Raw genomic sequence first — 14,139 nt, 5'->3', positions numbered from 1 at the left:
CACTATCTATATGCAAATTATGTCCTGGGACATGATCGTGTGTAATATTTTGCTAACGTGTACAAACTTTATATACTCGTCCATTTATCTATGCTGTCTGACGTGTTTGATACTAATGTTAAATAGACTCTTGATGTCTTATAACAAAAAATTGAAAATCAAATTGAAAATGAGACATTCATCAAATGATATTATCGAGATTTTGAAAGAGCGCAACAATTTATTGGTTTTGTGTACGGGGAAGCTTAACCTGCAATATGGCCTAGCAATGCTTATACAATCGCTATACATACTGATATGTATTTCGTCGTTTCTATTTATTAGCACCGTCACAATCAATGTTAAATATATTGACTTGGGTCCTTTGATATTTATGGTATTGGCACCCATGGCATTATATTCATTTCCACCAATTATTATCTACAGTAATGTATTATGGGTGAATAACATAGACCAAGAGGTAATTTTTATGTAAATTGTTATAGATCTTTCATGTGAAATTGTAAGTGGATATCGAAAACATGCAAACACGCGATTTTACACAATGCACAGCTGTGGTAACAGACGTTGGCAAAGTAAGACTCGGATCGTAGACTATCCGAGTTCTATAAAACGTATTATAGACTTTGTGAAATGTAATTATTTATAACCGGCTAAGAGGACAGTCGTAATTTTTACAAGTAAAAAAGCACGTATATAATTTTATTTGATTAATCTCAGCACGTGAACGACAAGCGTTGGCGACAAACATTTACCATATGCTTTACTTCAACAATTAACACATGTTTCTAATATTTGATTTTTCATATCGTCATCTACAGGCTAATAAAACTGCAAGTCTTTTATCAAAAGCCTATTTAGAAGACAACCGTGTTAATAAAATTGTAAGTTATATTTCATGCACATTTACTGCCATTAATATCTCCATAGAAATAAAACTTTGCAGCATTTTTTGTTAAAAAATAAAAAATTTTAAACTAACAACCTGTTTCGTTCATTTCGAATTTTACATAATTAAACAAACGAATTCAAGTGAATTCCATTAAAACTCGTTCTTTTTGGAAAAAAATATTATTCGCCTCAAAAGTTAAATACATGAATTTCTAAGAATGTTATTCAAATACGCATTGCGTATAAAAATATAAAGTTGAAAACTTATTTCTACCGGGTCAACGGGTGGTGTATGTTTGGATATTTTTACGAAATGATTACTAGGCAAGGATAAGTCTACATTTTTAACTTTGTCACTATCGGAATCAAAATATATTCGATTCTGAAAATTAACCCCATTTCAATTTGATTAATTATGTTACGTTTTACAGAAACTCGCTGTTGTTAGATAAAATGATTAATCTATTTTCTCTTGACAAATACTTTTTCCATATTGAAAAATCACAACTTCATTATTAAAATTAAACTACCAATTTATTAAATATTCCTATTTCATTATAATTATATATTATTTGTTATTCAATTACAGATTGATAAATTTCTACTGAAAAATCTTCGGCATAAACCTATTCTAACAGCATATGGTTTCTTTTCATTGGATAAGAGCACACTCTTCAAGGTACTTCCCCAAGAATAAATAAAAATAAACACACAATTCTCTAATTACAAATCTTTGTTTCAGCTATTTACTACAGTGTTCACATATATGGTTGTGTTGGTGCAATTTAAAGAGCTTGAAAGCAGTACCAAAGGCCTCCATCAGAATGCCAGTTAATAAATTTAAATCATTTACAATGTCAATACAAATGTATTTTGTTTGATTTGTATTCGTTATATTTATAGTTAAAATTACTTACAACATCGTACATAAGACATCCCGTAACCTTGGACTTGTAATTTCTTCTCCATTTTCTGTACTCGGCTTTTATAACAGCTAATTGGCGTTTCCAATACTTTCCCTCAAGTACGACACTCTGCAAAGAAAAATTAAAATTTTGTTAAAATAAAAATTATTTTGCAAAAAATACTACATTGAGACAGTATTAATTTGGGTTATGATACAAGTAAAAAAGGATTTAAAACGGATAGAATTTCTCTATATTGTAATTATAGTATTTCAATAATTATAGCGAACTTATAGGAATCAAGTAAATTTGTTCGCTATAGAGGAAGTCGTTCGTAAAACTTAAACAAGTAAAAGTAAAAACAGTATAAAAACTGTAATTTTTTGGTAAATATTCTCAACCTTGCGTAAAAATGAACAATTATGAGGATTGTCATGGTTATGTATTAATCAAGTTCGTTATAACCAAATTTAAATTAATTAAAACTCATAGCTGGGAACGAAAAAACAGTTCTTTATAAAAAATTCACTTTATGAAAAATATAAACGTATTCGACTGTGTCTATAGGGATGCTGAATGGGCGTTTAATATTGACATGCCTCTGAACAAGTCTACGCGTTTATGCCTTTGACCATAATATCTATATGTATCAAATTAATCAAACAAAGTTGTGAACAAATTGCTATAAGTCTAACAACTAATTAATAATATTACGAGTTCAGAATGTGTATTCGCCTAATGTTGAAAATACAATTGATATTTAAAAATGATACCTGTATAGCGCAATAAATATTCAAAGGATCAGACAATATCTTAACGACCAATTTCATGGATTTATTCTGATATCAGAAATATTTATATTTGAGAACTAATTTGTATTTTTGCTAGACGCTCATCGACGTAATGGTGTTTTGCAAAATATGATGAACTCATCTGATTTATATTGAATACGCAATCTATTGGTTTTTGAGGTAAGACGTAGTAAGTAGACTGTATCTGATAATTATTGGATAACAAACCAATATGGCGAAAATCATCAGAAAAATTAATATTTTGTTATTAACACTGAAAGGAAGATTGAAAGAAATGAGGTCACCACAATGAATGATTTTAGTCAATACATGTAAAACATATATATATATATAGGCAATATTGGCAATTTTTTAACATAGCTGAAGCCGAGGTTCACTCCTTTATTACTCCGAACATACAAAAACATATATTTTCAAATCGAATAACATTTTTAATAATTAAAGTTTTATATGTATTACTAGCAAAGTGCCCGCTACTTCGTATGCGGAAAGGGAATACAAAAAATATTTCATATGGTATCGTAAATACTGTAAATTTGTAGTACTATAGTTTGCGATGCTTATGTGTATGAAGAGTACTAACTTCATACACATAAGCACTATTTTCCTAAATCTCTCTTACTTCCATTAAACAGATTAAAACCAGTAAGGAAAGTGGTAAAGTACCCCATGCAAAATTTCGTGCAAGTCGAAAGATATAGGGACTTTGGTACACCATTTAATATTGGCAATTTTTTAACATAGCTGAGGTTCACTCCTTTATTACTCCGAAATTATTAATGTACATGAGAAAAATTGATTAGTTTTGGATTTATTGATCTGTCGTTTGACTTCCAAAGTTTATTATTGTATGGAACATACCAAAAAGTGGACCTATACTGGCAATTCTACAAACCGATTTATGTATACAAAAACACCAAAACAAATTTCAGCAAATATTTAATGGGGATTTTTCCTAAAAACCCCAAATAGTGGACCGATATTTACGACGTATGGTAGGGTGGGTACAGTTATTGAGGTCATCACCAACGTACACAGGTTTTTTTTCGGGGGGTTGGGTGGAAGGTGCTGGTTCAATATGAAAATAGTCAATGCAGAAAAAAATCTGGAGGCTATACCTAAAGCGGGATCAATATTAATTACATCGAGTTATCATTATATGAGGTGCTATGCCTAATTGACAACTGATGTAGGTTAATTTGATAGGTTCAAATATAAATTCCCTTACGAATGCGGGTTAGGCCTAAATGCGGGCCGATATAGTTTATTACGTTCTAGTTTATCTCGTAGGTAGTATGATTACAATAATTATTATTAAAACAGAGTCTTAGAACCAATCCCAAAACGCGAAGCAAATCGGATAACTATTTTAATATAAAAAAAGGGTGTAATATGGGGACTACCCCTAAAAAGGGGCGTATATTAATCATTGGAATGAGAGATTTGTTACCATATACTACTACAAAACACCAAATTACAGAGATTTCGGTTGAATAACGCGCTCAAGAACCCCATATATATATATATATATATACATAACCTTTTTTTTTTTTTTTTTTTTGAAATTTTTATATCTGCCGTTTGATTCATATGGGTACCCGCGATCAGTAAGATTTGTTAAATTCCGAATAAAATAAAATCCTCTTCGTAAAAAACCATCTGCAAGAACGGCGGGAACTGGCTTGCCATATATTTTTGGCAAAAAAAAAAAAAAAGAAAGAGAGGTGTACCCAATTTATCCCAAAAATGGTTGACCTGGGTCATCTATGGTTCTCGATGGATCTCATTGAAATAATTATAGATCTATCTATTTTTTAGGAAGCATACCGAAATCGATTGCGCGTTAAAGACTTTTGGACTTTTTGGAGATAATTCGCGTTTTACGAGTTTTTATGTACTTCAATGCCGTCAAATGAAATTTCGCAAAATATACATAATCTCCTATATTTTTACTATTTTTCTCATATTTCGCGAAAATGTGCAACTTTTTTTTATTATAATATTAATGGGGTAATTTTAAAATTAAAATCTCTATAACTTTTGCGCGCATCAACCAAAAATATACATATGGACACATACATAAACTATACACAGATATAAACTTATAATCACGATGAAACAAGGCAACCGTTCTGAGGTTGAAGTTAGAATTGAAATATAAAATTATGATTATATATTTATTAAAATCAACATAATAAGGATTTTAGAACATGCTCATATTGCATCTTCTTATTGCGTCATCGTGTACCATGCAATACATACAATGACATTATTTTTTTATTCTTTATTTATTGTTAGCATTATAGTCTATCGCAACATTTATGTCAAATTTTTAGCATAGAATTGTTTTTATTTTTGGTTGTTTAGAACCCGACAATAATTTGTTTTCTGTTCAAATTCCATTTTTATATGTACGTAATTTGGCCGACATTCGTATATTGTATAATTTGCACATACCGTAGAAATGCACATACGGTAGAAACCAAATCATTCTTTAACTGTTCCAATTTTTTCACAACGGTCACGGCCAAACTTTCTACAGCGAAACTTAATCGCAAAAACTGCCGGTCGTAGGCCAAAAAAGTTGTTTTCAAAGCATATGAAGAAATATTTCTAATCATCACGTGAATTGAAATGTTTATCATCTGTGAGACGGCAAAACACAACGCGACAAAAAATTTAACATAAACGTGAAACAGCAGAATTCATATTGTTAACATTTTTGTGGGCCCAATCTGCAAAAACAAAGATAATCATGTCTGTTGTAGAATCACGCACTAAAAGAATGGACGGCAGGTAATACAAACAAATTTTATAGAAAAGAACCCGTAAGTTCACATGTCGCCAATCACGTTTTAAAGAGTTCTACAAAAACAGCTAGACGAAGAAATTGCTGGAAGAGCAACAACAAAAACAAACTGTGTAATCAGTTAATTGGGAGAATATTGTTGTTATTATTTGTTGCCAAGAAGAACGAACATAAGTATACTAAAAATAACAAAAAATATAATACATCTAATTTTGATAGATAGGCTCCCAAAATAGAGATTTTGTTGGAAATATAATATGTTTTGATACGATCAAAAATGTTCCGCACCCAAAAATAGTTTGAGATCCTAGTTATCGATCACTTACTCACAGACAAAAAGTTAATTTAGTTTTATCTAGAGGCATTGAAAAATCGATAAGCTTACAACATTTTTACTAGTTTTCTTTTCCCAATTTTCTTGAATTTATTTACACAATGTACGGTCAAAAGTATGCATATACGTAATGAAATATTGAAAGGATTCCAATTTCTCAGACGCCCATATAATTACGAGAGAAGGAGTTATATTATGTTTTGGAAACCAAATTTAAATAGTACGAATAAAAATATAATTTGTTACAATACACTATTATTCAGAATACTTACTTGGGGATTACTGTGAATATCGACGTCCAACGGCGAGGCAAACTGGCAAACCGGTGTCTTGCGTTTAAGAATAACTGAAAAGAATATGACACCATTAATAAAAAAAACCCAAAAACTTTTTACACTAAACACCTTTTAATTGAATTAAATGAGCCTTTTTCTTTCCGGTTCGTACTGCTTTTAAACAATAAGTGAAATTTTGTAAGTTGTTACAAAATGGTAGAAATAGTAGAAAAATTTAAACTGAATGGAACCTTTTTAAATTATAAACTTAATATTAAGATATTCCTATGGTACAAAAACATATATTTTCAAATCGAATAACATTTTTAATAATTAAAGTTTTATAATATGTATTACTAGCAAAGTGCCCGCTACTTCGTATGCGGAAAGGGAATACAAAAAATATTTCATATGGTATAGTAAATACTGTAAATTTGTAGTACTATAGTTTGCGATGCTTATGTGTATGAAGAGTACTAACTTCATACACATAAGCACTATTTTCCTAAATCTCTCTTACTTCCATTAAACAGATTAAAACCAGTAAGGAAAGTGGTAAAGTACCCCATGCAAAATTTCGTGCAAGTCGAAAGATATAGGGACTTTGGTACGCCATTTACATTAAATCGGACGAAGTTATATATGGGAGCTATATCTAAATCGGAACCGTTTTTCACTATGTTTAACACACATCGTTCTAGACGTAATCAGCCCGCTGTGCCTAATTTCGTGTAAATCGAAGGATATATAGGGAGTTTGGTGCACTATTTACCTAAAATCGGACTAAAATATATATGGGAACTATATCAAATTTGAACAGATTTTTCCCAATTTCAATAGGGTTCGTCCTTGGGCCAAATATGTGACGTATGTCAAATTTCATCCAATTCGGATCATAAATGCGACCTGTACTTTGTTTACAATTTAACATGGACAGACAGAAGAACAGACAGACGGACATGCATAAATCGACATAGAATGTGATTCTATGCATATAATGTGATTCCGTTGCCGAAATCGAAATTTAGTGAATTTGCAATTCTATTTACTATTCGTACAAATCAATTCGTACTCATAAGTACGAATTTCCAAATATACCTCAATCCTTATTTCAAATAGTAATCGTAAGTAAGAATTCCAGCTCAGTCTGTTCATCAAAAACCAAATTGTACCAGATTTGGTACCATTCTGTACTTTTCGTACCCATATTCCAAACTTTATCAAATCTACACTCCCACAGTAACCTAAGTTGCAACTTTCGGGATTCGAATTCTACCCGTTCACCAATGTCCAATTTGTACCAAATTTTGTGCTTTTCGTACCCAAATTGTACCATACCTAGTGCCGTTTAGTACTTTTCGTACACACAAATACGAATTTTCACAGATGTCTCTATAGCTCAATCTGCAACAGTAATCAGAATTCCAAATTTCAGGTTTTAAGCTCATCCGTTTAAGCAAAATCCAAATTGTACTATATTTAGTACGATTTAGTACTTTTCGTACCAATAAGTGCGAATTTCCAAAACTACCTCAATTCTACACTGCAACTGTCATTTTAATTCCCAATTTCAAGACTCCAGCTCTATATGTGAACTGAAATCCAACCTGCACCAAATTTAGTACCATTAAGTACTTTTCGTACACAAAGGTATGATTTTTTAAAGCTACCTCAACCTTGTATTCCAACTATTCCTAATTCCGATTTTCAGGATTCCATCTATATACACTCAACGAAATGCAAATAGTACCAAATTTAGTACCATTTAGTACTTTTTAAAAAACATAAGTACGAAAATCTTAAACCATTTCTATACATCAACACCACTTCCCAACCTGTATTCTATATAAAATTTCAAGATTTTAGCTATATATATATATATGTAGAATTAGAACTAAATTTGGTACTTTTAGTACACTTATAGGTCGAATTTCCAAAAACCCTTTTTAACATCTTTTTAACTTTCCATCAGTGACCCACATTCCAAATTCAGAACTCTAGCTCTTCCCGTTCGCCTAATACAAAGGGTACCATATTTGGTACATTTTAGTACTTTTCGTACCCTTCTAGTACGAATCTCCAAAAACCCAGCCTTATCTCACGCCTACACACCAACAACAACAGCTTCTAGCTTTAGCCGTTCCGTCTGGGCGATGATCTGTCAGTCAATCACTCACTCACTTAACACTAAGCTCTTTTATATATATAGATAATCTAACAATTACGATGAGGAATAGGCCGGTATATGGACTATATCGTACATGATTTATGTTTGGGAGAAATTTTAGGTCTTGTAGAAAGATTGTCGTGTATAGAAACAGCATGAATTGAGTGGATAATCGCTTACAGAGCAGCACTTATTTAAAAACTCCATATCACTTAAAGACTAGATTACAGAGACTTATATAAATTGGAAACATATATGGAATAAAATGTTGAGTCTATATCTTTACTTTTTTAACATTTTATACACAGTTTCCGCTTATTAGCGTTTTTATTATTATTATAAACATGCCTCTGTTATCGCAATTTTGCTGCCGACATTATGTTATGCAAAAATTAAAAAAATTGAAGGGAACACGTAAATATATATATATATTTTTTCATTTTTTAATTTCGTTTTTATAAAAATATAGGTATATTCATGTTAGCAAATGAAATCTGATGAACCATTTAAAGAAAACCAAAATAAACAAAATCCTGTAAAATCTATTTAAATTGGCAAAAATTCGCGCTGTAAACCTAACATTGGGAAAGTCAGCCATTGTATAAAAAATAAAGGTGGGAATGGACCAGAAATTGATAGAACGACTAGACATCAACAATTATTTGTAAAAATTTACACAAATATGAAATAAAAACCCAATAATAAAAATGTACTTAAATGAAACCTCAGTCGAAGCAAAATGATCATGGATAGAGGCCTCAGATTTAATGCAACTATACTAAATAGGATATGAACAAAATTTGACATCGCTACATCCTTGCATTCGGGAGATACAGTATGCCCTTCCATGAAAAATAAAAGTTCAATATCAAGAAAATCAAATGCTAAATCGACGGAAAGATCATTTTAACTTATTCTCTATATTATTATTATGATGGCAGAATTCGTACAATTCGAATTCGAAGCGATATAAATAATTTGGACTGTACAAAGTTTTTGCCCTCTTCTCTATATTGAAGAGTTCATAACTTTACCAAAAGTTTGAATTTTTAAATTTTTTCTTTTAATATGTGTCGTCCATAATCAGGTCTTGATGCAGAAATCAAAAGCTTTTTTGCTAAAAAAAATAAACAGGAACGTCTATAACTTTCGAAATGATCTAAATATATTTCAAAATATTTTGCCAGTGAAGTACCTTAAACGTTTGGGGAATTAAAAATGTTCTTATTAAAATAAATCTGCTGATATTTTTAAAATACGACATATCAAATAAAATTAAGATATGATGATAGACGAAAAATCGTACAAACATACAATTGTGATAAGACGGCTGGCAGGCTATGTGTTGGTTCCATACAATTTATAGAATGTGCAAAGAATTAAATTTTCCATTGTGATAGTGTTATCATAATACATTTTCCCTTTTGCCAAAAAAATATGTAAACATAACATTTAAATCTCACTGCACGCAGCTACCCAGCCGGTGGGGCAAACAAAAAATTCGCTAAACACGATCACCGCCGACAAAGAGGAATACACACACGAATATACACGGTTTTCGCTTTCTTTTTACTAGACCTTTTTACTTGTTCTGTTTTTATAAAGACTTTCTCAACAAACAACAACCGACTACGAAAAACATAACACAAAAAAACATTAACGAACACCTCGGTGAATGCGCACAACAGCGTATCTAATAAAAATACGTCTCAATAATTGAGAAATGTAACAGTAATACTAACTGAGACCGCAATGCCAGCAACCGTTTAAGTAATTTCAAATATCTTCGGCCAGTATAAAAATGCTCCATATCTTCAGTTTATCGACAACGCGTACTTCTGTCGCCCTTTTCGGGTAAAGTGGTCGGCCCCAAGCAGACAGGCGTGATCCCTGCATTTAACACTCTCAAACATTATCTGTATTTTACTATCTGCAGCTCTTATAAAAAGTGATGATACTGTTTTTGCAGGTTCGAACAGACAAAAGCTGTTCCATGCCAAACGTGATAAACTGTTGCCGAGTTAATGCTCCGATAGACAACGAATGTGCACGGAAATTTCTACTGATATTAGCGGGTAAATTCATGGTCATTTAACCTACCTTTAGACATAATTAAGTGGCTCAGACGTCATGACAGTAGTGAATCAACATCTACTGGTTAATTTCATGATTTTATTTGTGTCATTAGAAAACGCAGAGCAGGCACTTATTAACCGCCGTACGAGGGAAATTAGTTATATTAATACGAAATAGATTTTGAACAAAAATTAATAAAAATCCAACCAAATGAACGACAGCTTACTACAAATTGTATTATAGCGGCAAATGTGCAAAATGTGTAGATTTAGAGTTTTACTTCCCCTAGTAACCTTACATTTTGATGTCAAACGTAATTATCTACTGATGCAAAACAAAAAGTTGTTTCGTATTATTAAAAGGGAATTTGCCAGAAATATCAAGAACTTAGATATTTATACCCTACAAAGCTATGTTGTGAGGGTATTATATGTTTGTGGTGCTCCAAATGTTTGTAACGCCACGAAATATTGCGTTACAATCGATCACCTGTCGATTATTATTTGTAATAAAATAAAAAGTGCACATAGGTTTCGATCAGGCCAAAGGCGACTCTTATCGGGTAATGTTAAGGAGATGAATGGACTGTTTTTCTGTCATATTCTCTTTGCTCGGGCGGAATCTGCTCAACAAAACCGTATGGCTACTTTGATGAAGATCGATCAATATTTAAGGGATCAATTCGACCAAGACTTTTGTATGAAAAATTACCAAACTTGCATTTTTTTTTTTTGTTCCGGAAAGACATAGACATGGAAACCTTAAAGACTCGAGCAAAATGCATTTTGACAAAATAGTTTATGAAAAAAAAGAATAAAAAACCAAACAAAAATTGTTTTTATTTTTAAGCTTGCGATATAGCGCTTAAAAAGTTTAACAACAAGAAAAATCCATCTATTGGAATTTGTCGACGTATCAATCTTCATAATTTTATGTCTTTGGCATAGACCGGAGAAATTTGACCTTTTCACTGAAAATTTTATGACGAAAACTTGTACAGTACCAATATTTGGGTATACATGTTATTTAAATAGTTGTGTATTCGAATTGTACCCTTAATTATTAATTCCATTTTTGTAAATGTAAAAGAATGTATTAAAATATTTGTTGTCAATTTTACTTTTGCTTTTGTACTGTATCTCCCGAAAACAATGATATAGAGAAGTCAAATTTTGTCCACATTCCATTTACGATAGTTGCATTAAATCTATTCACACAAAAAGTTCTATGGGCATATGAAAATAATCGGAGTTCAAAGTTTTAATATATACAGGGGTCTACATATTGTTTAATATTAAAATTGTCACACTTTCGTGCCAATCGTTACAAAATTTTCGGCTCTTATTGCTATTTAGACTATATGATCCGAACGAAATTTAACACCGAAAGTAATCTGCACAACGACATGCTTATATGCCTGTCTGCATAATGAATGGGTCACCACTAGCAAATTAATTAATTGGTCTTTAAGATATCTTTATGGAACTGATTTATCTTTGCCACTTTTTGTCAAAGAGCGGTTAGTAAGGGCTCTTGTCCTCCATTATTATGAATTTATAGGAAGATAGTTTTGATTTTTTATATTTACAAATAGTTTTAATATTATTTATGCTACGTGGAGTAGTTTTATATTTTAAGGTAAAGTTAATTTTGTACGATGTATATTGTAATTCTGTTCATTAATGGGCTTGATAGCCTTGGATCATTAACTCGAAAATCACGTTTTTTGAGTTATGCCTGTCTTGCAGTAAATGAGCGATAATATATCACGAATTCCATGTCACGCACTGTTACAGAGTGCGAAATATAATCGTTTGTTTAGTTAAGAAAACTTTGTTTCCGAATTTTTTTGCAATTTTTATTAAATAGTTTTACGCCTTTCACAATACCTACTCATTTTTTTTGTAAATTTCGGATATATTAAGCAAAATTTAGCGTACGCACGCGCTACAAAAGTTTCCCTTTAAAAATTGGATATCAGTTTCGATATGAAATTTCTGCGAAAAATTGAGGATTATTTTTAACAGCTATGAGGGGTTATTCAAGATTATATTGACATTTAATTTTTTTGAGAAAAAAAAATTCTCTTAACGAATTGATTTTTCACCTATGTGGTTGACGTTTTTGTGGGATATATATATATATATATATAAAATCCATTCTTTTTTTAATTATCCCCCCAAAAGAATATGCTGATCAGTTAATTCCTTATAGCTATAGCGGACATAGCAATCTGCTTTAGTAAAAACTGTGTTGCCTGTTTTATTTAAGGGAACCCCCCATTCTCGATTTTAATTTTTAAAGATTTTCAATGGGCTGGTAAATCAATACCAATGCTTGTTAAGGTTTGTAACTTTACACATATATAATTGAAGATTTAAAATAGAAGAAAAATAATTTACAAAAAATTTTTGTTATTTTTTTGTTGTTGTTTTTTGTAATTAAAGAAAAGTCCTTATTTTTGATGGCGGGCATGATAACTCCACACTGGAACATCGGAATCCGAAAATTCCAACGCTGTTAGAAAGAGTACATGTCTGGCTCTCGTATGAACTAGGATTATTGACTTCGCTCTAAAATTAACAAAATGGTGGACCTTTGAAAAAAAATTGGAAAATCGCCGATTTTTTACCAAAACCCAAATTAAAAAATAAAGAAGATCTTTACAGATTGGCTTTATCCTAGTTCATACGATAGCTATACACTCACAGAGGAACGTGTAAAAATTTGAAATCGATTGGGTTGTTAGTTTTTGAGTTATCGTGCCCGCCATTCGCAAAAAATGTTTAGAGAAAAACGCATTTAAAGTTTGAGAAGCCCTTCAGCCGTCACTTGATGCTGACACAATAATTCGGCTACATCTTCAAGAGTTCTTGAGATTTTCATTTGAAATTTTGTAATTAGTGTAGATTCGAATGATATCGACAAAAATTTTGACCCCGAGAATGGGGGGTCCACTTAAATGTCTGTCTTTGAACTTTCAGACGAAAATAAAGAATCTATTAAAAAAGATTAGAGAATTGCCACTAATTGAACAAAAATATTGACCATAACAAATTACTCATATTGCCTTATATTAGAGAAAACGAGTATACTTTCACAAATACCTTCTACAAGAAATAAAAAAATTTTACAGTTTATAATTAAAAAAATATATTATTCTCGTTAGATTGTTTATCTAAAAGCGTGCAATGAATTTCATCAAACTGAAATGAAAACAATGGCGAATTAAAAATGCCGTGTAAACATAACTATCTCAATTGTTGAATGGCGTTTACTTTAAGAATAAAAAAGTTATCAAATATATAATGACAACAATAAAAATAGAATAAAACAAACAAAGAAACGAATGAATGGTTAATAAATATAGGTGCACTATAATAGGTGTGTAGTTTTTCAGAATTGCAATTATTTTCATTGTCATCTAACCGGAAATAACAAGTCAATATTGTAGAGAATCAGAAGAATCAATTTATGCCTATAAATGTACAGTATCGGACAAAACATTTGCAACAGGTATATAAACGTGATTTAAAGTTCATATTTTGTATATGTGTTTATCCCTTTCTAAACCAGCTTAATCAATTTAATTTGAAAAGTTTTAAGGATGCATGGGTCTGTTCATTAATTGTTATTGGTTTAATATTGCTTTGTCATCCCCCATGGTACAATTATACAAGGTAGCTGCCAAGCTACAACAAATACAATTCAACAACAACCACATAGAAAATTGTGATTGTGTGTAACACTAGTGTCAGTTTGATATGTCGACAAATGTAAACAAAACATACGAAATATCAATAAATTTAATTTATTTTCAAAATGAAATATTTTTGAATTTTCAGAATTAAATTCAAAAACATGAATGAA

The 14,139-nt window shown here is 31.0% G+C and overlaps 1 protein-coding gene across 1 annotated transcript in view; it reads right to left on the bottom strand.

Moving 5' to 3' along the window:
• Positions 1 to 14,139, bottom strand: part of LOC133333857 (protein WBSCR14 homolog) — a 35,481-nt gene that overhangs the window by 17,293 nt on the left and 4,049 nt on the right. Inside the window, exons 3-4 of the mRNA XM_061542170.1 lie at positions 6,024 to 6,097; positions 1,809 to 1,925 (exon numbers count right to left, since the gene is read on the bottom strand). Coding sequence (XP_061398154.1) covers positions 1,809 to 1,925; positions 6,024 to 6,097 — 191 coding nt within the window. The remainder of the gene's footprint in view (positions 1 to 1,808; positions 1,926 to 6,023; positions 6,098 to 14,139) is intronic.

Source organism: Musca vetustissima, unplaced genomic scaffold (assembly GCF_032173495.1).
Source record: "Musca vetustissima isolate MV318-11 ecotype Yass unplaced genomic scaffold, APGP_CSIRO_Mvet_v1 utg4715, whole genome shotgun sequence".
NCBI lineage: Eukaryota > Metazoa > Arthropoda > Insecta > Diptera > Muscidae > Musca > Musca vetustissima.
This window is presented reverse-complemented; position numbering and strand designations above follow the sequence as displayed.